The 27,976-nt window shown below is 42.7% G+C and overlaps 1 protein-coding gene across 1 annotated transcript; it reads right to left on the bottom strand.

Annotated features, from left to right (window-relative positions):
* Positions 1 to 71: 71 nt before the first annotated feature.
* TTF1 (transcription termination factor 1) lies at positions 72 to 27,823 on the bottom strand (the record flags this gene model as incomplete). Its single annotated transcript, XM_079707227.1, has 10 exons — positions 72 to 360; positions 1,244 to 1,329; positions 5,820 to 5,885; positions 7,459 to 7,548; positions 10,278 to 10,512; positions 13,417 to 13,547; positions 22,718 to 22,796; positions 23,732 to 23,917; positions 25,295 to 25,521; positions 26,814 to 27,823. 10 exons carry the CDS (start codon positions 27,821 to 27,823, stop codon positions 179 to 181), a joined length of 2,292 nt encoding a protein of 763 aa, XP_079563353.1. The 3' UTR covers positions 72 to 178.
* Positions 27,824 to 27,976: the final 153 nt, after the last annotated feature.

Raw genomic sequence — 27,976 nt, 5'->3', positions numbered from 1 at the left:
CAAACTTGAATATGAAATGTGAATCAATTTTTAATGCTCCACAATATGTTATTATTTTCATACCCTTCCTTTGGCCGTTGCACCTTCTTCAGTAAAATCAATAGTGAAAATAGCTTTATTGACACATATATAAACACAACCAGACCTGGAAAAATGGACAAGAGAGAGTATCAGCCGCTTAACATTTTTCATCTCCGTCTTCTCCCTCACTGTCATCGTCACAATAAAAGATGTCTCGAAACAGGAAGACTGGCTTGGGGGTTGCCGGGGTCTGGATCTCAGTCCCTTTTTTCTCCATCTTCTTCTCTAATTTTTCTTTAAGCAATGGTAGACTAGTCTCATAAAGGTAGTCTATAATCTCTAAAGAAAAGAAATTGAATCTTGAGATGATCTGACAGAGCCTCTTCCCAAGGTCAAAGGATGGACGGCACGGACGATGACAATGCATTGCTACTGGCATTACTGTGTGCAAGACCTGGCTCTAACTGCTTTATTCAGAGTCACTCATTCAATCCTCTCAAAAATCCTATGAGGTAGGCCCTATTGTTCACCCATTTTTCAAATGAGGCATAAAGACATTATGAAACTCATCCAAAGTCATAGAGTCAGGAGGGCGAAGCCAGGATTCAAACCCAGGAAGTGGTGTCTGCTGAACGCAAGGAGCATTTTGTCACACACTGCAGGGCGGAGTGTTACCCGAACCAGTGGTTCCCAAACAATGATGCTGGGCAGGCCACTGGCGACTCACTTGTGAGCTTGTTAGAGAAAAATCTAGCCTCTGGACCCAGACTAGACACTAGGATCAACTGGGTCTGGGATGAGACCCAGGTATGTATCTTTTTCCCAAGTTCCCCACCTGACTCTGATAGTCCAGGTTTGGGAATTACATATGTAAACCACCTACAAATGGCTGCAGAGATGAAACTGTATCTCCAGCTTTTTGTGGATCAGTGTGTGTGCAGGCATGTGGTGTGAGCATGTGTCCTGTGCAATCCAGAAGCACTCGCAGCTACTCACCCAGTGCTTGCTCAACACCCGGCGGCCTGGTGACCACACTTTTCAAGCTCATTATCTCATTTAGTACTTTTGAAAGTCCTGTCAGGTAGGGGTTATAATTTGCCAATTTTTACCATTTTCCATTTGAAGAATCTGAGGTTCCCAGAAGTCACTACCCAAGGTCACACTACCAGCGTGTGTCCCCATATGCTGCGTTTTTAACTATTCAGATATCGAAAATACTGACCTGGAAAAGTCTTCTTCTGCCAAAAGGGAACACAGGTGGCTTTCAGCTTATAAAATTTAGTTTGGACATAAGATGGAGGAACATCCCTTTAGAAAGGAAAAGGTGTCAAAAGGTTAGTGGCAGTTTAAAAATTAATCATTTCAGTCCTGTGTACTAAGTGCATGGATGGAGGGGTGGTCTACAGACCTAAGCAGCTTTCTTAATCCTCATGTCTACACATGTGAGAAAAATAAGACACATATGAAAAGCTATTGTTCATCCGGTTGAACACACACACACAAAAGGAAGAAAAACAGCAGTACAACAAGACGGATTTTGTCTAAACTAGAATAATCTAAACTACCAGTTGGGAAGACAAGGTGTAACACTAGCTCACAGGGGCTGATGCTAACATTGTCTTCAGCCCCACCCTGAGGGCTCTCCGCAGAGCAACAAATAACCCTCACGACCACTCTGAGATGGGGCTCCTACGCTTATCCCTCGCTTTAGAGATGGGCAAACTGAGAGAAGATGGCCAAGATCTTACAGTGAATAAGGGGGGAAGGGCTGGGACTTCAATTGGGTCCACTCCAAATTCTACTTTTTTCTTTCTTTTTTTTTTATATCAGTTTTTTTAAATGGAAGTATAGTTAATTTATAACGTTGTGTTAGTTTCAAGGGTACAGCAGAAAGATTCAGTTGTACATATATATATATATTATTTTTTCAGATTTTTTTCCATTATAGATTATTACAAGATATTGAGTATAGTTCCCTGTGCTATACAGTAGGTCCTTATTGTTTATGTGTTTTATATACAGTAGTGTGTATATGTTAATCCAAGGCTCCTAATTTATCCCCCTACCTCCCTCCCGCTAACCCTTTGGTAACCGTAAGTCCGTTCTCTATGTCTGTGAGTCTATTTGTGCTTTGTAAATAAGTTCATTTGTATCCGTTTTTTAAGATTCCACATATAATTGATATCCTATGATATTTGTCTTTCTCTGTGTGGCTTACTTCACTTAGTATGATCATCTCTAGGTCCATCCGTGTTGCTGCCAATGGCAACACTTCACAAATCCTACACTCTTAACCACTACCTTTAGGATAACTATATATTTGTCACAATGCAAAGGCAGGGGTCTGGATTTTTTACTTTACAAAGCTAAATAAAGTGGATGCTTATGATATTCTGGTGAGTCAAATCCATTTTCCATTTACAATAAGTAGGACAGAAACAACCACATCTTAAATATTTTTTTTAAGTGAAAATCACTAACTTCACTTCCTGGGCACTCACTTCCTAAGCCATAAAAGCGTGGCATAGGGCTTCCCTGGTGGCGCAGTGGTTGGGAGCCCGCCTGCCGATGCAGGGGACACAGGTTCGTGCCCTGGTCCGGGAAGATCCCACATGCTGCGGAGCGGCTGGGCCCATGAGCCATGGCCGCTGAGCCTGCGCGTCCGGAGCCTGTGCTCCGCAATGGGAGAGGCCACAACAGTGAGAGGCCCGTGTACCGCAAAAAAAAAAAACAAACCAAAAAACAAACAAAAAAAACCCAAAACAAACAAACAAAAAGCGTGGCATATTTGTTTCGGTAATTAATTATTCTAGTTGTTATATGATTAGTGGGAATAACTGGATCTGCTAGGTATGTGGAAGTACAAGACGGCTGGGCTCTTTCTGTCTCTTCATGGCAGCAGCTCCCCGCAGCGTGTGCACTGCGTGCCACGCACTGTCTCCTTGCTGTCGTCCTCATCACGGTCCTGTTAAACTGCTGCGCAGATGAGGAAACCGCGACGCAGAGGCAAGTGAGGGAATGACCTGCCCAAGGCTGGCTAAATTATGAGCATAGTCCCAGGACTTGACGCCGGTCCATCTGACTGCAAAGCCCAAGTTCTAGGGCATCTATGCCTTCCCTCTTCCCACAGCGCCCTGCGCCCAGGTTGTTCTGCAGATCAAAGCTCAGGCTTCAAGAAGTAACAATAACTGATCTGGACATTTTCAAATGAAGTAGGTGTTACATCTCATTAGGTGGAGATGCTTTCTTTAAAATCCTGCCTAAATAATTCACAAGGGAGGTTTAAAGAACCTGAAGAGACCGAACTTTTAATTTAATTATTTTCACTGTTTTAATTCATTATTAAAACTTTGAGGATGTACTATTTCCAATGGTATTTGACTGGATGCCATGATGTCTGTTTTACAGCTTTGAGATTTCTAACCTTAACCAGAACAATCAATATTGAAGTATATAATTCTACTTAAAATCATTAAAAACCCATTTTAATTTAAGAAATGTGATCTGAGGCAATGTCACAAGATACACAAACATTTATTGGAAAAGTCAGATTTTTCAAAAGCGGTTTGGTATTACAAAGGGAGGGACCTGTCGACATGAATACTTCTTAGGATGGGAGTTGGTGGGGTACACAGCAGGACACCCTTCCTTCAAAGCCCCTAACACCCTCCCCTCTCAGGGACCCACACCCAAGAGCTGGTGCCCCACCCCTGAGACGAGCTAGAAGAGGAAAGGGTTTGGAACCACAGGCATGTGTCTGTGACTCCCAACAGGGCCTGCCATGAAAAGATTCCAATTCTCCAAGTTAATAAAAAAAAAAAAAACGGACTGATTGTTCTTTGTCCATAATCCCAAGGTGTAAATAACTAACTAGCAGAACCAGTTTACACCCTTCCTAATGGATCAGTGACAACCTCACGCCAGCAGCCACGTTTCTGAAAGACAGCCAGGCTGCGGCAGCCCTGTTCCCCTCAGCACCCTTCCCAAACTAAAGGCCAGACAGTCCCTCAATCCCCACCTCCCAAAGCCCACCAACCCCTGAGCCCCGCAATGCTCAACAATTTGCGTTGCTTAGAGGGACTGTGCTTTGCCAGCCAGCTCTCTGTTGCTTGGCCGGCACTGAATTCAGGTCTTCAGAGTGGTGGCCTCTCCTCCAGTGGCAGGAACTGATTGAAAATGCAAGGACCGTAGCAATGAAGACAGACAGCGACAACTGATGAAATCTCACTCCTCGGATGAGAAATGCAAACGAACAGCACACCGAAACCACTGAGGGAAATCCGAAGAGGAACAGGAGCTTGATGTGGTCTCAAAATATCTCCCCGTGGCCATTTCTTTTCACCAAGAGAAAAACTTACTTTTCTACAGTGGGGCAGTGTGGCAGAGGCCGCCAGAGCCAGGGGATCAAAATCAGAACCACATGCCTCATGATGGGATGTGACCTGGTGACAGAAACACAGCCTCCTCCATGACTGATTCCCATGTAAAATACAAAACCCGAATCTAACAGTGAGGAAGCGTCTGACAAACTCCCCAACTGCGGCAAGTTCTCCAGAACGACTAGCCTGTATTCTCCCACAATTTCAACGTCATAGAAGACAAAGGCATTAACAGATACACACTACTGTATATAGAATAAACAACAAGGACCTAGTGTATAGCACAGGGGACTATATTCAATATCTTGTAATAACCTATAATGGAGGGACTTCCCTGGTGGCACAGTGGCTAAGAATCCGCCTGCCACTGCAGGGGACATGGGTTCAAGCCCCGGTCCGGGAAGATCCCACATGTCACAGAGCAACTAAGCCCGTGCGCCACAACTACTGAGCCTGTGCTCTAGAGCCGCGAGCCACAACTACTGAGCCCACGCGCCTAGAGCCCGTGGTCTGCAACAAGAGAAGCCACCGCAATGAGAAGCCCGCGAGCCGCAACGAAGAGTAGCCCCTGCTCGTCCCAACTAGAGAAAGCCCATGCGCAGCAATGAAGACCCAACGCAGCCAAAAATAAATAAATAAGATAATAAATAAATTTTTAAAAATCTATAACAGAAAAGAATCTATAATGGAATCATTTTGCTGTACACCTGAAACATTGTAAATCAACTATACTCCAATAATTTAAAAAAAAAAAAGAAAAGGCAGAAGAACTCTGCGGTTTAGAAGACACTAAGGATACAGATCCTGGACTGGATCTTAAATCAGGGGGAAAGTGTTATAAAGGACACGACTGGGACGCTGGGTGAAATTTGCATGGGGACTGTGTTTTAGACAATAGTAGTGCATCAGTGTCACGTGCCCTCAGTACGATCACTGTGCTGATGCAGAATAACAGCCTTGCTGAGGACATGGCATCCACCATTAACACCGAAACGGTTAAGGGAAAGAATTCTATTCCCTTGTAGAAGGGAGCGGGAGAGGGAGGGAGGGAGGGAGGGATGATAAAGTCAACGTGGCAAATGGTAAAAGGCTAATTATGGGTAAAGGGACCATGGGTTCTTCGTCCCAGTCATAGCCGGTGTGCTCCATGAAGCTTTTAAGAGACTCTGCACACATTTCATTCACTCTTCTCAGGTGTCTTGGGGTGGAGGTGGTGGTTGGAGCGGAGGGAGCGCTGGTCTGATTTACCTGGTCCAGTACTTAGACAGGGCGTTCCCAATACATATATACACAAATACAATTTATAGATGAGTTCCATAAGCAGCAGGAATTTCAGTCCTGTTCTTCAAATCTGAGAGGCATTTATTAGAACTCCTCTCTGATTTTTTCATTAGATTAATATTAAACAAATGGCCTTACCCTATGGTGCTAGCAAGATCTTCCCAGTCTATTTCATTAACATCTTCCACATTTATTTCATACAACCTATGAGAAAAAATAAAAATTAAGTTTTCAAGGCAAAAATCAACATGATGGACATTTTCATGGACTCACAGAATATTAAGAGCTGGAAGGCCTCAGCGTGTTCACCCCTGTTCCAGCTCTCTTGTTACACAGGCCCAGTGTCACTGGCATGCTAACCCAAGGTCAGCCCAACGTCATGGGGTGAGCTACAGACCAAAATATCACCCTTCCTCCTCCTGAGCCCTTTGCATCTCCCACCAAGCCTAGTAAAAAACACAACTTCACAAGGAACTATATTAAATATGCTGTGATAAACCATAACAGAAAAGAATGAAATATGAAAAAGAATATATATATGTATAACTGAGTCACTTTGCTGTATAGCAAAGGTTAAACACAACATTGTAAATCAACTCTACTTCAATTTAAAAAAAAAAAAAACAACACAGGGACTTCCCTGGTGGCACAGCGGTTAAGACTCCACACTCCCAATGCAGGGCGCCCGGGTTCGATCCCTGGTCAGGGAACTAGATCCCACATGTATGCCGCAACTAAGAGTCTGCATGCCACAACTAAGGAGCCTGCCCGCTGCAACTAAGACACGGCACAACCAAATAAATAAATAATTAATTAAAAACCAACCAACCAACCAAACAAAAACACAACTTCACCATTCAATGTAGACACACAAGAGTAGTACACATGTGTACTCAGCACTTACTATGTGACAGACACTGGGTTAAGACCTTGATACCCACTAATCCATTTACCGTCAACACCACCTGATGAAGCTAGGGGATTATGTCCTTTCCACAGGCCAGGAATCAGGGCTGAGAGCTCGAGTCATTGGCTCAAGGTTTCATGACTCATAGGCGGTACCCACATTGGAACCCAGGCCTGCCTGACGTGAGATGCCCTCCTTGGCTCTGCTAGTCTCTGCTGTCTCTCTGGTAGAGGAGAAAAGGGGAAGGCCACCCCAGCCAGGCCAGCGTGGAGAACGAGGAAGCCCACCGATGCAGGAGAAGCAGGCTTCCTGACGGAGCGCAAGAATAATGAAGCTGGACAGGGCGGCCAGAATCCAAAGGTTTCTTCTGCTCTTTGCTGTTCCTCATTGCACATGAACCCAGGTCCACTAGACTCGCAGACTTTGTAAAACAGGTCCATGTCTCCCTGTCCATCAGGGGAGGGAGGACTCTGCACGGACCAGGAACTCAAAGACAAAACTAAAGACACCAACGAACGCGTGCTAGAGAGCAGTAGGGCTCGGCCTGAAGTATTTACCTCCATTTTCCAAAGGACAGAAGTAAGCAATGTCTATGTGAAAGCCTTAAAGACTAAAAGAGCTATATTTATTGAGTTATTTCATTTCTTCTGCCAATAACACTAAGAGGCAGGTACTGTTATTATCATCCTCATTTAAGATGAACAAACCAAGACCTAGAAAGGCAGGAAACAGGTCCAAGGTCATGCACGTAGAAAGTGCTGGAACAGGAATATGAACTGTGGTAATCTTACCACAGATTCTGCTGTTTAACAACTACTCTTTGGCTAGAGAGAAAAACAGGTCAAATATCGTCACTTTCTATTTCTGTACCTTTCAATGAGGTTGATCTTGGCCTGTAGGGCATTAACTCCCCGGTATACGTCCCGACCATTTGTCATCCTCTTGGTTAGAATTTCCGTCCTACATTGAAAGAAAGAAAAACAGTTTATTTTCGGGGTAAAGTTTCCATTAAAATGTCCTTTGTTTTCCTCATTTAAATTGTCCTTATTCAGAACCACTTTATAACTTTTGCAACTCATCAGTGCTAACATTTACCACCGTCAAGAATATACTTTTTATTTTTTTAAAGTGGGAAAGGGTAAATAAAGAGATAGAAAGTTGATGGTTATTGAAAATGAATGATGGATACAAGGAGTTCTAAGTTGGTGTGTGTTACACAATTTCCATAATAAACAGTTTAAAAAAAGGGAGAAAAAAAAGAATCAGCCTGCTTGCAGGTGCTAAAGGGCGCTGTATAAACTCAATTTATTTTTGCTTGTTTATAAAACAGAAAGACATTGCTCTTATTACCATTATAGCTGCTGAAACACCAAACTACACAGATGTAGTAAAGTGATCAATGACTCAATGATTCCTCTAAGGCCCCAAGTTCATGGCTGAGGGAAAGGGTTCCCTGAAGTTCCTAATGAGAGCAGCAGCCCAATTAAAAATATTTAAAAAGTGCTTCTCTTGAAGAGTGAAATTTGTCACAATCTGATGGACAGATCATGAGCTGTGACATTTACTTTCTTGAGAAGGGAGGTACATGACCCCCACACACAGAAACTGACACTGTTTTTACTAATAGCCGCCCACGTTCACTGGTTTGAAATGTACCCGCTGATGCCATTTCAATGTTTCATGAAGTAAATCTATGCTCAGCGTTCAAGTTTCCTACTTTTTTCTTCAAATTAAAAAAGAACCCTTGCATGTTATTTAATTATGCTGATTCTGAAGCACGGCTCCCCTTCATCATTTCCCTTTTAAGACACTGACGTATCAGCTTCCAACTGAGGCTTTATAACCCACTCCTTTTTCCAAAAAAATAATTAATTAATTAATTATTTTTGGCTGTGTTGGGTCTCCGTTGCTGCACGTGGGCTTTCTTTAGTTGTGGTGAGCGGGGGCTACTCTTTGTTGCGGTGCACGGGCTTCTCATTGCAGTGGCTTCTCTTGTTGCAGAGCACGGGCTCTAGGCAGGTGGGCTTCAGTAGTTGTGGCACACAGGCTCCGTAGTTGTGGCTCGCGGGCTCTAGAGTGCAGGCTCAGTAGTTGTGGCGCATGGGCTTAGTTGCTCCGCGGCATGTGGGATCCTCCCAGACCAGGGCTTTGAACCGGTGTCCCCTGCATTGGCAGGCAGATTCTTAACCACTGCGTCACCAGGGAAGCCCCCAATCCTTTTTTTTTTTTTTTCGGTACACAGGCCTCTCACTGTTGTGGCCTCTCCCGTTGCAGAGCACAGGCTCCGGACGCGCAGGCTCAGTGGCCATGGCTCATGGGCCCAGCCGCTCCACGGCATGTGGGCTCTTCCTGGACCGGGGCACGAACCCGTGTCCCCTGCATTGGCAGGCGGACTCAACCACTGCGCCACCAGATAAGTCCCCACTCCTTTTTTAAGTCTAAGATATAGGGGTAGAAAGGGCTCTGGTTCCTCCATATTACACACTTCCCCCCCAAACATTATCTGTTCTTTGGAGCTTATTTCCTGAGAGTAGTCTTCTAGTAAAATAAATACTCTACAGCAGAACTGTAAGGTATATAAACAATACACAGTATAATCTACGAGTTTGCTTTTAATGTACAACACGCTCACTCTGGATTTCATTCTTATTTATGGTCAAGATGATGGAGCCCCCTTTATGCAGGATGATGGAGCCCCCTTTATGCAGGATGCCTGGGTCATGGGCTGTAGAACCACTGCTTCAAGCTGTCATGTTGCAGCTGAAAGTTGCAGCTGAAAGTTAGCTTGGAAACCCTCCAGGGCTGGGAAAAGCTACATCGGGCAAAGAACGTGCAGCAACATCTGGACTGAAACTACTTCTTCGTGATGGATGTACCTAAAGATGTTCTAGGATGAAGAGTATGACTGCCCTGCTTTGGATGAAGACAGAGGAACTGCTGAATTAGAAAGCAAAAGTAAAAAGGTGGAGCTATTACTGATCACTACGCTTGTGATTTCCCTCCTAAATATTCAGACGTTAATTTTTTTTTCATGCTATAAATAGGTAACAACCTTGTTTTATGAAGAAAGGGCCAGAGTGAAGAAACCAGAAGTCAATATTCAATATTAAGAAGATTCAAGTTCTGTTTACAAAACAGAAACAGACTCACAGATACAGAAAACAAACTTATGGTTACCAAAGGGGAAAGGAGGCAGGAATAAATTTGAAATTGCGGATTAGCAGATACAAACTACTATATATAAAATAGATAAACAACAAGGTCCTACTGTACAGCACAGGAAACTGTATTCAATATCTTGTAATCAGTTATATTGGAAAAGAATAAAAAAATAATATATATGCATAACTGAATCACTCACTTAGTACACCAGAAACTAACACAACATTGTAAATCAACTATATTTCAATTAAATAAATAATTAAATAGAATAAAAAGGTTCAAGTTCTTTATGAAGAAGCCACACAACGAATCAGGGTTGGTTAAATACTAACTTAAATCAGCTATCGATATTGAAGTGGTTGGAGCAGCGGATTAGACAGGATCATTCTTGACCTACTGTAAGGCTTTCCACGTGGTAGTTACAGATATTCTTAGTAACCTCAGCAGTCCACCCCTCTCCGGAAGTTGCTGAGAGAGCGGCAGGGAATGCTTCTTGTTGAAATTTATGTAAGAAGCCTCAAACTTACCACTTACTTTTACACTGCATCCAATTCCTGGTTTCCACTTTAGCCTCCACTTCTACCCAGGATATGCCTTTGTAGAGTTTTTCCCGAACAATTGACAGGCGGCCTTCAGGATTCTCTTGGAGTTTAGAATCCATCTCATTTAGCTCTTGGGGAGATATTTTCTTTAGAATCACTTCTTCAACAGCCTTGATTAGTTTCTGGGTCTCCGTCTTGCTCCAAGCACCATGATTTCTTTCTGTTGACATAAAAGGATGGTCTTGAAGTTGCTAATCTATTGGCTTTCAAACACAATATTAACAACAAAATGATAAAGATGGATATCTGTCATTTGACACCTCTCCAAACCCACAGAAGGTACAACATCAAGAGTGAACCCTAATGTGGACTGTGGACTCTGGGGGGTTAAGATGTGTCAAGGTAGCTTCATGGATTGTAACAAATGGACCACTCTGCTGGGGGGTGTTGAGAATGGGGGTGTGCCGTGCATGTGGAGGGCAGGGGATAAGTAGGAAGTCTTTGTACCTTCCTCTCCCTTTAACTGTGAACCCAAAACTGCTCTAGAAAAATAGTCGTTTTTTTTTTCTTAATTTATTTATTTTCTTTATTTTTTTGGCTGCGTTGGGTCTTAGTTGCGGCACATGGGATCTTTGTTGAGGCATGTGGGATCTTTTGTTGCAGCGCAGGCTCTTTGCTGTGGTGCATGGGCTTCTCTCTAGTTGCGGCGTGTGAGTTTTCTCTCTCTAGTTGTGGTGCATAGCCCCTGTAGTTTGTGGCACATGGGCTACAGGGCGCGTGAGCTCAGCAGTTGTGGAGCGCTGGCTTAGCTGCCCTGCGGTATGTGGGATCTTAGCTCCCCGACCAGCTTCCCCTGCATCTGAAGGAGGATTCTTTACCACTGGACCACCAGGGAAGTCCCCAAATAAAGTCTTTAAAAACAAGAAGATAAATCAGACACTTTTCAGAAGACAATGGGCAACATCTCAATTACACAAACATAAAACTATCAGTTATGGACTTCCCTGGTGGTGCAGTGGTTAAGAATCCGCCTGCCAATTCAGGGGACACGGGTTCGAGCCCTGGTCCAGGAAGATCCCACATGCCCTGGAGCAACTAAGCCCACGCGCCACAACTATTAAGCCTGTGCTCTAGAGCCCGCGTGTCAGAACTACTAAGCCCGTATGCCACAACTACTGAAGCCTGCATGCCTAGAGCCTGTGCTCTGCAACAAGAGAAGCCACTGCAATGAGAAGCCCGTACACCGCAACAAAGAGTAGCCCCCGCTCGCCACAACTAGAGAAAGCCCGCGCGCAGCAATGAAGACCCAACGCACCCAAACAAAACAAAACGAAACAAAAAAAACTATCAGTTACATGCAAATCAAAATGAAACTACGAAAGTGGCCATAGATTCTTTTTAAGAACCAATCACACACACACACACACACACACACACACACACAAAACCAACTGCAAAGAAAAAAATCCTTTCTTAAAGCAATCTTTTTTTTAACTTAGAGAAAGCTGTTCTTCCTGTTTCTAAGAGTAATACCTCCTGCAGGAAATTGTGAGGGTCCCAAACATTTAGTAGAAAGAGAATAACCAAACGACTTTCATGTTATATAAATAACTCTCCCCAAGAGTTTCTGGAGTGAAATTAACAGCTGCAATGACGTCACCACAGTACTTGATGAAGAAGGCACCTGTGAATTTCTTTTTTTCTTTCTTTTTTTTATATTTTGCACTCATTAAGCTTTCTATTTTTTTTTAATTTTAAAAAATTTATTTGGCTGTGTTCGGCCTTAGCTGCGGCACGTAGGACCTTTGTTGTGGCGCACAGGTTTCTCTCTAGTTGCAGAGCGTGGGCTTAGTTGCCCTGCAGCATGTGGGATCCTAGTTCCCCGACCAGGGATTGAACTCGCGTCCTCTGAAGTGGAAGCGTGGATTCTTAACCACTGAACCACCAGGGAAGTCCCGGCACCTGTGAATTCCTAAAGCCAGTCCTTGGCGCAGGGCGTCAAAAGCTTCTACGATTCGCTCTTCTTGTCTAGATGCTCACAGTGATGCTAAGGAAGAGGCCGCAAGCTGGCAGGCTACAGATATCTTTGATCTGGCCTACAGAATCCCACATGCCACGGAGCAACTAAGCCCATGCGCCACAACTACTGAGCCTGCGCTCTAGAGCCCATGAGCCACAACTACTGAGCCCGTGTGCCACATCTACTGAGTTTGCGCTCTAGAGTCCGCGTGCCACAACTACTGAAGCCCGCGCACCTAGAGCCCATGCTCCACAGCAAGAGAAGCCACCGCAACTAGAGAAAGCCCACGCGCAGCAACGAAGACCCAACACAGCCATAAATAAATAAATAAATAAATAAATAAATAAATAAATAAATAAATAAATTTATTTATTTATTTATTTATTTAAAAAAAGAGAGTCCCAAGAAAAAAAGATCTTGATTTCACACACACATGCAAATCCAGATGTTTGCTTTACTTCTTGGAAACTGGCAGAATTGGCTGCACTGAGTCTTCGCATGGCACCGGTGGCCAGAGTTGGTGGCACAAAAGGCGTGGTCTCCACCACCTCAGAGTTTACCACGTGCAGACATGCAGACACCTGTCTGGGACCCGCTGCATGGCTCTGCCTGCAGGGCCGGAGCACGTGAGCCTCTGGGCTGAAGCTAACACCCACTAAGGACTGTCTTCTGAGAGCAACTGGGGACTTTTTAAGGTAGAAGAATATAACCAAGGAAGCTTTTTATGAAAGAGGAGAACAGACAAGAGATGACTGACACTGGTTTTGGGAAACGCCCCTGACTAACAGGCCCTCCCTTTGATGGTTTCCCTGGCCACCTGGGGGAAGGGACCTTGGTGGCCCAGGCTCTCCTGCCCACCGGCTGAGTGGGTTTCAGTTTACCTGGCAGTTGGAGTCACACTGAAAGCTACTGAAATAAGGTGTGGCAGAAATCAGTCTGGTGAATAAAGGCTGCATCAATATGCATGAAGAAATAAATGAATCAGTAAGAGAATGGCTGAAACAGTGATGACTCTCTCAGAAGACAGGCCTGCAGTGATGCCTGGGCCCTGGGCTGCTGTGGGCTGATTCGTTCACCGAAGTGGGCTCTAGGACCACGACTTACGACTGCTGATCTGGGAGAACTTCAGGGCCACAGAGAGGCTACTTCGAGACACCATCTCGCCAATCTTTTTCCAGTCGTTTCCATGGAGGGAGTGGTATATCTTTAGCTTCTCGGTATCTCCTTTGCTATACCTTAGAGGAAGGGAAAACAGATCACAGCTGAGCATTAACCACAAGCTTAAAACCACTATTCTCACTGTAGCACGCCGCGACGCTGGGAGAAGCCGTATAGGGCGGGCTGTCAGGAAACCTGCTCAGTGCAGTCCTACCAAGGACCTGAGCCCAGATACTTCCTGTCTCGGCATCTCAACCATGAGCACCCTGTAAGTCAGTCACCGCAGTCCCTGGCTCACTTACACAGAGGCCAGGGCAAATAATCCGATCATGCTATTCCCCAGCCAAACCCATAAAGGCTTCACACAATAAAACCCAAACTTCTGACTGTGCCTGCAAAGCTTGGCGCTCCCTAAGTTCAGCCCCATTGGCCTTATCGGCCTTTCTCACCTCGGAGCCTCTGGACCTGTGGTGGGAATGGCCTCCCTCCACCGCTGGAAAGCTCCTGCAAGCTCTTCAGAAGCAGCTTAAATGGTGCATCTTCAGAGAGGGCTTCCCTGACCGCCTGGGTTGGAGGTGTCCTGCTGTCCTCTCCCACAGGACACTCTGCAGCTCTCTCACTGCCCCCGTCACCACTGGCAACTGTACACTCGTGGCTTCCCTGGTTTATCTGACTCTTCGTCTAGGCCACCACTGGCCGACGGAAATATGAGCCACAGATTTCATTTAGAATTTTCTAGTGGTCAGGTGAGAATTAATTTTATTTAGTTTTTTTTAAGATAATTTATTGGCTCAGGCAATTGAAAAGTCCAGATACAGGTGGGCCCTAGGGTTAGCTTAATCCAGGAGCTCAGTCAAATCACCAAGGACCACTTTCCACCATTCCACTCTGCCTTCCACGTTTTTGGGGGTTTTTTTTGGCGGCAGCATGCGGCATGTGGGATCTTAGTTCCCCAACCAAGGATCGAACCCACGCCCCCTGCAGTGGAAACACAGAGTCTTAACCACTGGACCGCCAAGGAAGTCCCTAATTTTATTTAGTTTTAATGAATTAATAACATATTTTATTTAACTCAATATATTAAAAATGCAGCCATTTCAACATGTAATCAGAACCTAAAAGTATGAATGAGATACTTTACATTCTCTTCTCCACACCAAGCCTTCTAAGTCCATTGTATACTTCACTCTTCAGCACATCTCAGCTTGGACTAACCATAGTTCAAGTGCTCCGTGGCCACATGAGGCTGGTGGTCACATGGATGGACAGCACAGCTCTGGAGGGGAAGTCCTCGGAGGGCAGGGACCCTGTCAGTTTTCTACACTTTGGTACCCGTAATGCTTGACAGACAACAGATGCTCAATAAAGATGTGACAGGGACTTCCCTGGTGGCGCGGTGGTTAAGAATCCGCCTGCAAATGCAGGGGACACGGGTTCAATCCTTGGTCTGGGAAAATCCCACATGCCGCGGAGCAACTAAGCCTGTGCGCCACAACTACTGAGCCTGCGAGCCACAACTACTGAAGCCCGTGCACCTAGAGCCCGTGCTCCGCAACAAGAGAAGCCACCGCAATGACAAGCCCACACACTGCAACGAAGAGTAGCCCCTGCTCACCGCAACTAGAGAAAGCCCGTGCGCAACAACAAAGACCCGACGCAGCCAAAAAAAAAAGGACAGCTGTCATTAAAAAAGAAAAAAAAAAAACAGATGTGACAGATGCCTTAGCAAAAATCTGTCACAGTTTAAGGAAGTTAAGAGGCAGGAATCCCACATAAAAGCAAATATATTAGAGACGCCCTCCGGCGACCTACACGCAGAGGCGGGGCCAAATCCAAAGCTGAGACCCGGGAGCTGTGAGAACAAAGAAGAGAAAGGGAAACCTCTCCCAGCAGCCTCAGAAGCAGCGGATTAAAGCTCCACAATCAACTTGATGTACCCTGCATCTGTGGAATACATGAATAGACAACAAATCATCCCAAATTGAGGAGCCAGGAGTCAGTACTGTGCCTCTGAGGTGGGAGAGCCAACTTCAGGACACTGGTCCACAAGAGACCTCCCAGCTCCACATAATATCAAACGGCGAAAATCTTCCAGAGATCTCCATCTCAACACCAGCACCCAGCTTCACTCAACGACCAGCAAGCTACAGTGCTGGACACCCTATGCCAAACAACTAGCAAGACAGGAACACAACGCCACCCATTAGCAGAGAGGTGGCCTAAAATCATAAAAAGTCTGCAGACACCCCAAAACACACCACCAGACGTGGACCTGCCCACCAGAAAGACAAGATCCAGCCTCATCCACCAGAACACAGGCACTAGTCCCCTCGACCAGGAAACCTACACAACCCACTAAACCAACCTTAGCCACTGGGGACAGACACCAAAAACAACGGGAACTACGAACCTGCAGCCGGCAAAAAGGAGACCCCAAACACAGTAACATAAGCAAAATGAGAAGACAGAAAAACACACAGCAGGAGAAGGAGCAAGATAAAAACCCACCAGACCTAACAAATGAAGAGGTAATAGGCAGTCTATCTGAAAAAGAATTCAGAATAATGATAGTAAAGATGATCCAAAATCTTGGAAATAGAATAGACAAAATGCAAGAAACAGTTAACAAGGACCTAGTAGAACTAAAGATGAATCAAGCATCGATTAAAAACACAATAAATGAAATGAAAAATACTCTAGATGGGATCAATAGCAGAATAACTGAGGCAGAAGAACGGATAAGTGAGGTGGAAGATAAAATAGTGGAAATAACTAATGCAGAGCAAAATAAAGAGAAAAGAATGAAAAGAACAGAGGACAATATCAGAGACCTCTGGGACAACATTAAACGCACCAACATTCGAATTATAGGGGTTCCAGAAGAAGAAGAGAAAAAGAAAGGGACTGAGAAAATATTTGAAGAGATTATAGTTGAAAACTTCCCTAATATGGGAAAGGAAATAGTTAATCAAGTCCAAGAAGCACAGAGAGTCCCATACAGAATAAATCCAAGGAGAAATACGCCAAGACACATATTAATCAAACTGTCAAAAATTAAACACAAAGAAATCATATTAAAAGCAGCAAGGCAAAAACAACAAATAACACACAAGGGAATCCCCATCAGGATAACAGCTGATCTCTCAGCAGAAACTCTACAAGCCAGAAGGGAGTGGCAGGACATAATTAAAGTGATGAAGGAGAGAAACCTGCAACCAAGATTACTCTACCCAGCAAGGATCTCATTCAGATTTGATGGAGAAATTAAAACCTTTACAGACAAGCAAAAGCTGAGAGAGTTCAGCACCACCAAACCAGCTTTACAACAAATGCTAAAGGAACTTCTCTAGGCAAGAAACACAACAGAAGGAAAAGACCTACAATAACGAACCCAAAACAATTAAGAAAATGGGAATAGGAACATACATATCGATAATTACCTTAAATGTAAATGGACTAAACGCTCCCACCAAAAGACACAGATTGGCTGAATGGATACAAAAACAAGACCCATATATATGCTGTCTACAAGAGACCCACTTCAGACCTAGAGACACATACAGACTGAAAGTAAGGGGATGGAAAAAGATATTCCATGCAAATGGAAACCAAAAGAAAGCTGGAGTAGCAATTCTCATATCAGACAAAATAGACTTTAAAATAAAGACTACTAGAAGAGACAAAGAAGGACACTACATAATGATCAAGGGATCGATCCAAGAAGAAGATATAACAATTGTAAATATTTATGCACCCAACATAGGAGCACTTCAATACATAAGGCAAACACTAACAGCCATAAAAGGAGAAATCGACAGTAACACAATCATAGTAGGGGACTTTAACACCCCACTTTCACCAATGGACAGATCATCCAAAATGAAAATAAATAAGGAAACACAAGCTTTAAATGATACATTAAACAAGATGGACTTAATTGATATTTATAGGACATTCCATCCAAAAACAACAGAATACACATTTTTCTCAAGTGCTCATGGAACATTCTCCAGGATAGATCATATCTTGGGTCACAAATCAAGCCTTGGTAAATTTAAGAAAATTGAAATTGTATCAAGTATCTTTTCCGACCACAATGCTATGAGACTAGATATCAATTACAGGAAAAGAGCTATAAAAAATACAAACACATGGAGGCTAAACAATACATTACTTAATAACGAAGTGATCACTGAAGAAATCAAAGAGGAAATAAAAAAATACCTAGAAACAAATGACAATGGAGACACGACGACCCAAAACCTATGGGATGCAGCAAAAGCAGTTCTAAGAGGGAAGTTTATAGCAATACAATCCCACCTTAAGAAACAGGAAATATCTCGACTAAACAACCTAACCTTGCACCTAAAGCAATTAGAGAAAGAAGAACAAAAACATCCCAAAGTTAGCAGAAGGAAAGAAATCATAAAAATCAGATCAGAAATAAATGAAAAAGAAATGAAGGAAACAATAGCAAAGATCAATAAAACTAAAAGCTGGTTCTTTGAGAAGATAAACAAAATTGATAAACCATTAGCCAGACTCATCAAGAAAAAAAGGGAGAAGACTCAAATCAATAGAATTAGAAATGAAAAAGGAGAAGTAACAACTGACACTGCAGAAATACAAAAGATCGTGAGAGATTACTATAAGCAACTCTATGCCAATAAAATGGACAACCTGGAAGAAATGGACAAATTCTTAGAAATGCACAACCTGCCAAGACTGAATCAGGAAGAAATAGAACATATGAACAGACCAATCACAAGCACTGAAATTGAAACTGTGATAAAAAATCTTCCAACAAACAAAAGCCCAGGACCAGATGGCTTCACAGGCGAATTCTATCAAGCATTTAGAGAAGAGCTAACGCCTATCCTTCTCAAACTCTTCCAAAATATAGCAGAGGGAGGAACACTCCCAAACTCATTCTACGAGGCCACCATCACCTTGATACCAAAACCAGACAAGGATGTCACAAAGAAAGAAAACTACAGGCCAATATCACTGATGAACATAGATGCAAAAATCCTCAACAAAATACTAGCAAACAGAATCCAACAGCACATTAAAAGGATCATACACCATGATCAAGTGGGGTTTATCCCAGGAATGCAAGGATTCTTCAATATACGCAAATCAATCAACGTGATACACCATATTAACAAATTGAAGGAGAAAAACCATATGATCATCTCAATAGATGCAGAGAAAGCTTTCGACAAAATTCAACACCCATTCATGATAAAAACCCTGCAGAAAGTAGGCATAGAGGGAACTTTCCTCAACATAATAAAGGCCATATATGACAAACCCACAGCCAGCATCGTCCTCAATGGTGAAAAACTGAAACCATTTCCACTAAGATCAGGAACAAGACAAGGTTGCCCACTCTCACCACTCTTATTCAACATAGTTTTGGAAGTTTTAGCCACAGCAATCAGAGAAGAAAAGCAAATAAAAGGAATCCAAATTGGAAAAGAAGAAGTAAAGCTGTCACTGTTTGCAGATGACATGATACTATACATAGAGAATCCTAAAGATGCTACCAGAAAACTACTAGAGCTAATCAATGAATTTGGTAAAGTTGCAGGATACAAAATTAATGCACAGAAATCTCTGGCATTCCTATATACTAATGATGAAAAATCTGAAAGTGAAATCAAGGAAACACTCCCATTTACCATTGCAACAAAAAGAATAAAATATCTAGGAATAAACCTACCTAAGGAGACAAAAGACCTGTATGCAGAAAATTATAAGACACTGATGAAAGAAATTAAAGATGATACAAATAGATGGAGAGATGTACCATGTTCTTGGATTGGAAGAATCAACATTGTGAAAATGACTCTACTACCCAAAGCAATCTACAGATTCAATGCAATCCCTATCAAAATACCACTGGCATTTTTCACAGAACTAGAACAAAAAATTTCACAATTTGTATGGAAACACAAAAGACCCCGAATAGCCAAAGCAATCTTGAGAACGAAAAATGGAGCTGGAGGAATCAGGCTCCCTGACTTCAGACTATACTACAAAGCTGCAGTAATCAAGACAGTATGGTACTGGCACAGAAACAGAAAGATAGATCAATGGAACAGGATAGAAAGCCCAGAGATAAACCCACGGACATATGGTCACCTTATCTTTGATAAAGGAGGCAGGAATGTACAGTGGAGAAAGGACAGTCTCTTCAATAAGTGGTGTTGGGAAAACTGGACAGGGACATGTAAAAGTATGAGATTCGATCACTCCCTAACACCATACACAAAAATAAGCTCAAAATGGATTAAAGACCTAAATGTAAGGCCAGACACTATCAAACTCTTAGAGGACAACATAGGCAGAACACTCTATGACATAAATCACAGCAAGATCCTTTTTGACCCACCTCCTAGAGAAATGGAAATAAAGACAAAAATAAACACATGGGACCTAATGAAACTTAAAAGCTTTTGCACAGCAAAGGAAACCATAAACAAGACCAAAAGACAACCCTCAGAATGGGAGAAAATATTTGCAAATGAAGCAACTGACAAAGGATTAATCTCCAAAATTTATAAGCAGCTCATGCAGCTCAATAACAAAAAAACAAACAACCCAATCCAAAAATGGGCAGAAGACCTAAATAGACATTTCTCCACAGAAGATATACAGACTGCCAACAAACACATGAAAGGATGCTCAACATCTTTACTAATTAGAGAAATGCAAATCAAAACTACAATGAGATATCATCTCACACCAGTCAGAATGGCCATCATCAAAAAATCTAGAAACAATAAATGCTGGAGAGGGTGTGGAAAAAAGGGAACACTCTTGCACTGCTGGCGGGAATGTGAATTGGTACAGCCACTATGGAGAACGGTATGGAGGTTCCTTAAAAAACTACAAATAGAACTACCATATGACCCTGCAATCCCACTACTGGGCATATACCCTGAGAAAACCATAATTCAAAAAGAGACATGTACCAAAATGTTCATAGCAGCCCTATTTACAATAGCCCGGAGATGGAAACAACCTAAGTGTCCATCATTGGATGAATGGGTAAAGAAGATGTGGCACATACATACAATGGAATATTACTCAGCCATAAAAAGAAATGAAATTGAACTATTTGTAATGAGGTGGATGGACCTAGAGTCTGTCATACAGAGTGAAGTAAGTCAGAAAGAGAAAGACAAATACTGTATGCTGACACATATATATGGAATTTAAGAAAAAAAAAGGTCATGAAGAACATAGGGGTAAGACAGGAATAAAGACACAGACCTACTAGAGAATGGACTTGAGGATATGGGGAGGGGGAAGGGTAAGCTGTGACAAAGTGAAAGAGCGGCATGGACATATATACACTACCAAACGTAAGGTAGATAGCTAGTGGGAAGCAGCCGCATAGCACAGGGAGATCAGCTCGGTGCTTTGTGACCGCCTGGAGGGGTGGGATAGGGAGGGTGGGAGGGAGACGCAAAAGGGAGGGGATATGGGAACATATGTATACATATAACTGATTAAATTTGTGATAAAGCAAAAAATAAAAAATAAAAAAAAAATAAAATAAAAAAAAATAAAAAAAAAAAAATAAATTAAATGCATTTCCAAATAGAAAAAAAAAAAAAAAAAGCAAATATATTAAAAGAAAAGAACTAAAGTGCACTATAATATATGCGGATTTTGAGATTAAACATCTTAAATGTTTAAGGGAAGAAAAAGCCATCTTTATGTCATTTTATAATTCCTTTTTGGGGGAGGAAGAGGGGCCAGAAGTGGTAGTTTATGTTATTACTAATGCAACACAAAAGCAGCCCCAGTAAAATACTAACCATTTCTAATGAGGATAATCCACAACTACCGTAGGACAGTAAGATCCTAGCATTCTCAGAAATGTATCTGAAATGCAGAGCGTGGTGAACAGAGGTGCGAAATCCTTCACCATTAAGAATCAAGCTTTTTAGCAGTTTCCTTTATGAGGCAAGCAGGGTCTTCCTGAGATTTAAAACAAGACTTAAAAGTACCCTTGAAGCAACAAAAAAGAGGACATGAGAGAAAAACAGAGTGTACGAAAATGAGGAAACAGGTGTACTGACCTCCATGGCCCCTTGGAGCCTTACAGTTCTTTGATTTTTGACTTTCTATGGTTTTTTCACTTAAGAGTTCCTTAAGTTGGAAAAATACTTTAAGGGTAAATGGTCAGCACAACACAAATAATATGGTACCAATGAATGAACTTTATTATCAGAAAGACAGACTTTCATTATTTGAAAAATGTCATTTCCCACAGTGATGTAACAGGTAGAAAAACATGTTACCTCATTCATTTACCAAAGCATCTTTTTGGTCCCATTTAAAATGTCACCTTTAGTGAATTTCCTTAAAGTACACAGCGGGGGCTTGGGAAAAAGGGAGGGCAGGTTTCAGTCTGTGTGGAGGCACCTTACCTCTACTTCGGGTTTATTTCTTTTGGTAAAAATTTTTAAAAAGAAGCCAAGGTCATATCAATGTTAAGTTCTGATAGTACCTATGTCCTGATTTAAAATCACAGCGCTAAGTAGGACCCAACTGGCCCTGCCAGATTCACTCCATCTGCCTCCTGGAAGTGAGATCAGTAGTTGAGCCCTAGGTGGCTCTCTGGGCCCTCAAGGGTAGGAGCTGATGCTTTCTCCCTCATCCCTCTGTCCTTAAGCAGAGTGCTTACCCACCACTGATGCTCGGTCTACATTTGTTTTATTTGGAATGTTGGAAACAGACCATAATTGGGTATTTTATTTAGGAAAAAAGGGAGGAGAGAATGGCTACTGCCACATGAAGCTCTGCATTGATGCTACCGAATCACACTTAAATGACCTCACACAAGTGCTCACCCCCACCTTCAAATATTTACTGAAAACCCAAAGCACTGGGCTCAGTGCTGAAGGGCACACATCACACTGAGAAGGAATGTCTGGGTTCGCAAGGAGCTTACAACTTAGGAGACTGCCGAGAAAACTGCACGGGTGACGCTAAGAGGCAGCGCATGGAGAAGGCTACAATGACAGCATAAAGTAAAAGCCAGGGATTTAGAAAGGGGAAGACGACAGAAGATTTATTCAAGAGGTGGAAACTGAAAGGGTCTTTGGAGACATACACCTGGCGGCACATCTGGTTTCACACACGAAACTCTTCACGATTTTGTTGTGTACATTTTGATTTACAGTATCAGCAAAGACTAGAGAAATGCTCTGCTCAAGTTTTTTCTTACCTGCCTTTGTAATTGTTGACATCAAACATCTTCTTTGCTCGATAGTATACGAGTTTCCAGGGCCGGGCAATGCCCTTACCTAAAGTCGGAAGAGAGGTGGTCAGAGGGACAACCAGAGCGTGGCATGAAATGCCGTCGCAATTATAAAAGAAACCCAAGAAGGGCCCCTTTTTACAACACGCGCTATCCTAGACCCCAGGTGGAGGGTGCGGTTTCCTATGTCCTGCAGAAAGCCGTCTTGGGGAGCAGATATACAAAATCCCCAGTTTCCTTGGCAATCTCTGAAAACTAGATGCTTAGTATGTAGAGGCTCTAGCTTCTGGTCTACTAAATTCATGGAAAAGGCCCTTATTAGGCAAAGGGATTTTAACATAATCTGGAGGTGGAGGACACACTCCAGCAGTTCCCCAGAAGATAAACAAAAACCCTTTGCAAATGAATAAGCTTTTTCCTGCTTTGCCACTCTAAAGATGAAAGGATCCCCCAGCAGGGGCTCACTGTTCTGTTTCCTTTGTGCATTCCACCTAAGAAGTTATCCTCTTTAAATTCAAGAGAGATTTTTTTTCCAGTCCAAACCTACATTGCTTCATGACCTTCTACCTTCCCCAGGATACCTCCAAGAGGAGGGTTCCAGCTCAAAGCACAGATATGGCTCTACTTAAAAAACTTCGGAGACTCTGGTGTATACCACAGTACTTTGTGCAGTATATGCAAAAAATACACACTAGAGGACAAGAAGAGAAACCAAAACCGTAATTGTTACCAAGTAGGAAAGCTGGAAGCTGATCATCTAATTTGTCAGAAAATCTGTAAAAGCACTGTTCTTGGGAGACGTGAACACATTCCAAATCCCTGAACGTATAGGCTGGCAATAAAAATACTATTAACGTAGCAGCGGCTAACATGCACTGCATGTACTGGACGGGCCAGGCACTGTGCTCAATACTCACCGCGGTTATCTGTGTAAGGCTGGAAGGCTACGGATGGTCAAAGAGGCCACAGTTGTAAACTTACCAATGTGCAATCTAAACGAGTATTTTCTTTTTAAGTCGGTGATGAGAGATTTCTCCTCTGGGTATCTGTCTGTGTACAGCAGCTTGTCTGCATTCTCGATTCCTGTCAGAGACAGAAATTCTTGCACGTTTTTCTCTAACTGCTTATTTTCCTTCACGGAAAACTTGCCAAATTTAATAGTGACACCTAGGATTTGGGGCAGGAGAAGAAGGTACACAACTGTCATCAATGAATGAAAGCGAACCACCGTTTGGTCTTTAGCAATTACAACAGCACCCGTCAGCTCCTCCCCACCTATCGGGGAGCAGCCCCTGCTTGTGCCCTTGACATTCGCTCTCCAGCAGAGCTCGGCCTAAGCCACACTGTCCTCCCAAGGTCTTCCCTGGTCATCCTACTCCAATGTGACCTTTCTTGTGTCATCAATTCCTTTTTACACAGTTATTTAAAAAATAAATTAACAGTAATAGATATTCATTAAAAATTCAAACAGTATTGAAATAAAAGTTTAAAAGAAGCGCCCCCCCTTCACTCTCCTCTGGCCCTCCTCCCCCCAAGGCAGTGCTGGGAACTGGTTGGCACAAACATGAACATGTATATTCTCTACGTATATATATTGGGGGGAGGTGGGGACAATGTCACTGCAATTTACGTTCTATTCCTCGTCATAACTCAAAGTACTCAAGTCTCATTATTATTGACTGCATTACACAGTACATTTTGCTAATCTTAGACTTATTTTTAAAATCTTTTATAAAATACATACTCATAAAAATTTCAACACAGAATACAGAAATAAAGTGGGGTCCTTCTATAGATATTGCTTGAATACAGAAATAAAATGGGGTCCTTCTACAGATATTGCTCTATAAATTGTGTTTTTCTTGATCAATTTGTCTATTTTTTTAAAAAACTAATCTTATCAACATGATTAATTCCATAAGGCTAAGGCCCCTCTCTTTACTTTTTTCAATGGCCAGTGGCACTGGGCCTCACACAGCAGATACTCATCAGTAAGTCCTGCTCACTTGCAGTACACAACCTTACATTTGTAGTTCATTCTGAAACCCAATAAGCTTTCTGGGAGGTTCTTGTAACACAGTGAAATCAAGAAGGAGACCAAGCTGGGTGTTGCCTGAAGCCATGCCCACTACAACCAGCTCACCCTCAAATTCATATCCTTGAAATTACACCTCATCAAAGCTGATGATGTTGATATGCGTGTTTTAATTTGATTTCACTTGTGGCCCGCTCCCAATGTCTCAACCACTTAACCTCCTCCCCCTTTTCTTCTGGGCTTGATCTTCTAGTCTGTGGATCACCTGGATCTGTTAGCCCCGTTTTTCCTCGCCTCCCCTACCAGAAGTTGGGCACAGAAGAGGAAAACTAGTGCACTTCATTTTGGGAATTTTACAGTGCAGATAACGATTCCGGAAGGAGATAAAGCTGAAAGTAGCTAAGGGGTGCGTTTTGTGAATCTATAAATCTGAATCGCTCACAAAAGAAAGTCAGGGCTAGTTACGCATATAGAAAAGTTCAACAAATATTCAAGTCCCACAAGCTTACCCTGGGCTTTAAATTCTTTAAAGCGTCCCAAGTCATCCCGATACATTCGCTTAATTGTAGTGGCAGCCCTCTCCTTGATATCAGGGATGAACTCCTGGAGCTGCCTCACAGCGGAATCCAAATCCACGTCTGAATTATCTGAATCTCTCGAATCTTCAGATAAATATTTGGTTTCAGGATCTTTAGCCGACTCCAAATTGCTTTCTTCTTCATTTGTAGGTTCTAATCTAAGGAGAAAAACTGGATTAACATTGACAGGTCACGTGCCCTAATGGCTTTCAGATTCTTTTCTTACAGTGACTCTCCCTTTGACTACAACAGCATTAAAGCTGGAAGGGATCTTGGAGTTGATTCAGTGTGTGATGTCTGAACTCTTTAATGTAGCTTTACTAACTTGGATACACCCTAACCCCTATTTCCACCAGGCATTGCCTCTTATGTTACTATTTCTCAACTGTATTGTTTCAGATATTGACTTCCTAATAAGCTCAGCCCTCTTCTACAGCCCATGGATACTCAAGACACCTCCCCCCACCATGAGTTATGTTTTATAATAATGGTTACTAATTAGTTAAGTCAATATTCAGGGTTTACATCGTTACAATTGCTTCGTTGCAGTTAACAATGGCCACATATTTTCCCCTTGGCAGTATAAAGAAAACATAGTTTTCTATGTATCTATCACTAATTCATTCCCACAAACTTTCTGCCAGATGTCCAGAGCTGCTCTTAGCCAAATGCATCAGCTAACCACCCAGACAGGAAATTGAAACAAAACAAAAACAAAACTGTACGCATTTGTCTGAGCAAAGGGTCAACAGCTTTCACAGGTCCACAGCCCCATACAAGTTAAGAACCACAGGCCGAGAACATTCCTGCCTCGTTATCAGTGATCTAAAAATGTCCCCAAAGAGAGGGCACAGAGGATGATGTGAGTTGGGCCCTCTGCCATTTAACTTCTATGTGAAACTATTTTAAGCCAGGACAATCTAGCAAATGTAAGAACGTCACAGAGTAGAAATGGGGAGAAAACCTGTCCCAACTCCCAGGAGCTGAAATAAAGTGCTTTAAAAAAAATTCCTGCATCTGTTCATCGGCCAGTATACTTAAATGATAATTATATAAATAACGATATCTAAATTTCTTTTATTAGGGAGAACCCTAATTCAAGTTTTTTTCCTGTTCCGTAACATTCTAAGTTCTCTGATCCTTTCTCCTATCTCTGTACATATAGACAAGGTAATTGTGGGGTCTTTAAAGTCTTTTTAAACTTATACATAGAATTTCAGGGCTGGAATAGTTCTTAGTGAAAACAGACTCTAACTGCCTTATTTTATACATGAAGAACGGAAGGTACCTGCCAAGTTACTCAGTTAAATGTGCACGACATCCTATACATTTGATGGTCTATCTCTTTATGATTTCTGCCACTTACTATGGCCGTGCTGAACAAAGAGGTAACGGGCAGACTTCACACCCAAGACGCACACCATCAGAAGGCCCAACACTCTCACGTTACCTCTGCACCTCTTCCGAACAGGCCTGGGGTTTCTCCTCTTGTGGCCTGGGTTTCGCACTTTCTTCAATCAAGGTACCATTACCTTCCACTGAATCAAAGAGCGTGTCCTCAGAGCTCGTCCTGAGCGCTGAAAAATCACCGCCAGGTGCCACGGCAGTATCAATAGAAGATCTTCTCTTCCTTTTCTTAGACTTTTTCTTGAGGCCACTGGATTCCTGATTGCCCCCTGCAGTCCCAACCTCACCAATCACTTGGGATCCCTCTGAGTATATGTTCTCAGCACTCTCAGGCGCAGGCAAGGCCTCGAATTCCCGGTCATTTGGACGCTTCCTCTTTCTTTTCTTAGACTTGCTTTGATCTGCAGACACTGGTAGTTGTGCAATTTCACCTTCTTGGCCCATGGGAGGCTGGGGTTCCTGCTCTTGGGATTCTGATCCGGGCAGGGTGATGCTTGCACCCAGACTCTCCTGGACAGCATCACAGGATGCAACTTTCCTCCGATGTTTTTTATGCTTTTTCTCCCAAACTTTATCATGCAGTTCTGACTCATTTTCACGTGACTTAGTAACCAAATGCGGTTCATCTGCTTCAGGCCCTTTTGTTGACTTTTGTTCCTTGCTTACATCAAGGTAAACGACATCAACATCCTTTCTAAAATTCTTTCGTGTGTTCTCAATGTTTTCTTTATCCACCAGGACATACGCAATACCTGTTTCCTTATCGACTCCCAAAGCACCTTTTCTTCTCTTTTTATTCTTTTTGGGTATAGAAGTGGCCTTTTCAGGCTCATCGCAAATTTCTGATTTTTTCAAAGGAGAAGAAACAAGATGCTGGGCATCCTTCCTCTTTTTTTTACCCTTAGTTATGTCAGCCTGTTCATTTGCCAGGGAGGAGTCTCTGAAACTTTCATGGGAATGCCTCCCATGTCTCTCCTTATGTACAGAATGCTTAGTCTTTTTCTTGACGAAAACTGGAGAGTGGGTTTCCGATCTGCTTGATTCTCCTTCCATTTTACTCCTATAGGGAAACGGAACCACATGGGTTTATTTTTGCAGAGCATTTTAAACATTAGCCTCAGGAGAAAAAAAAAAAAATCACACAAAAATGAAATTGCAGGACAAATGACAAGCCTGGAGTCATGATTATAAATTTTCTATTATTCT

The sequence above is a fragment of the Hyperoodon ampullatus genome (assembly GCF_949752795.1).
Source record: "Hyperoodon ampullatus genome assembly, chromosome: 6".
NCBI classification, from domain to species: domain Eukaryota; kingdom Metazoa; phylum Chordata; class Mammalia; order Artiodactyla; family Ziphiidae; genus Hyperoodon; species Hyperoodon ampullatus.
This window is presented reverse-complemented; position numbering and strand designations above follow the sequence as displayed.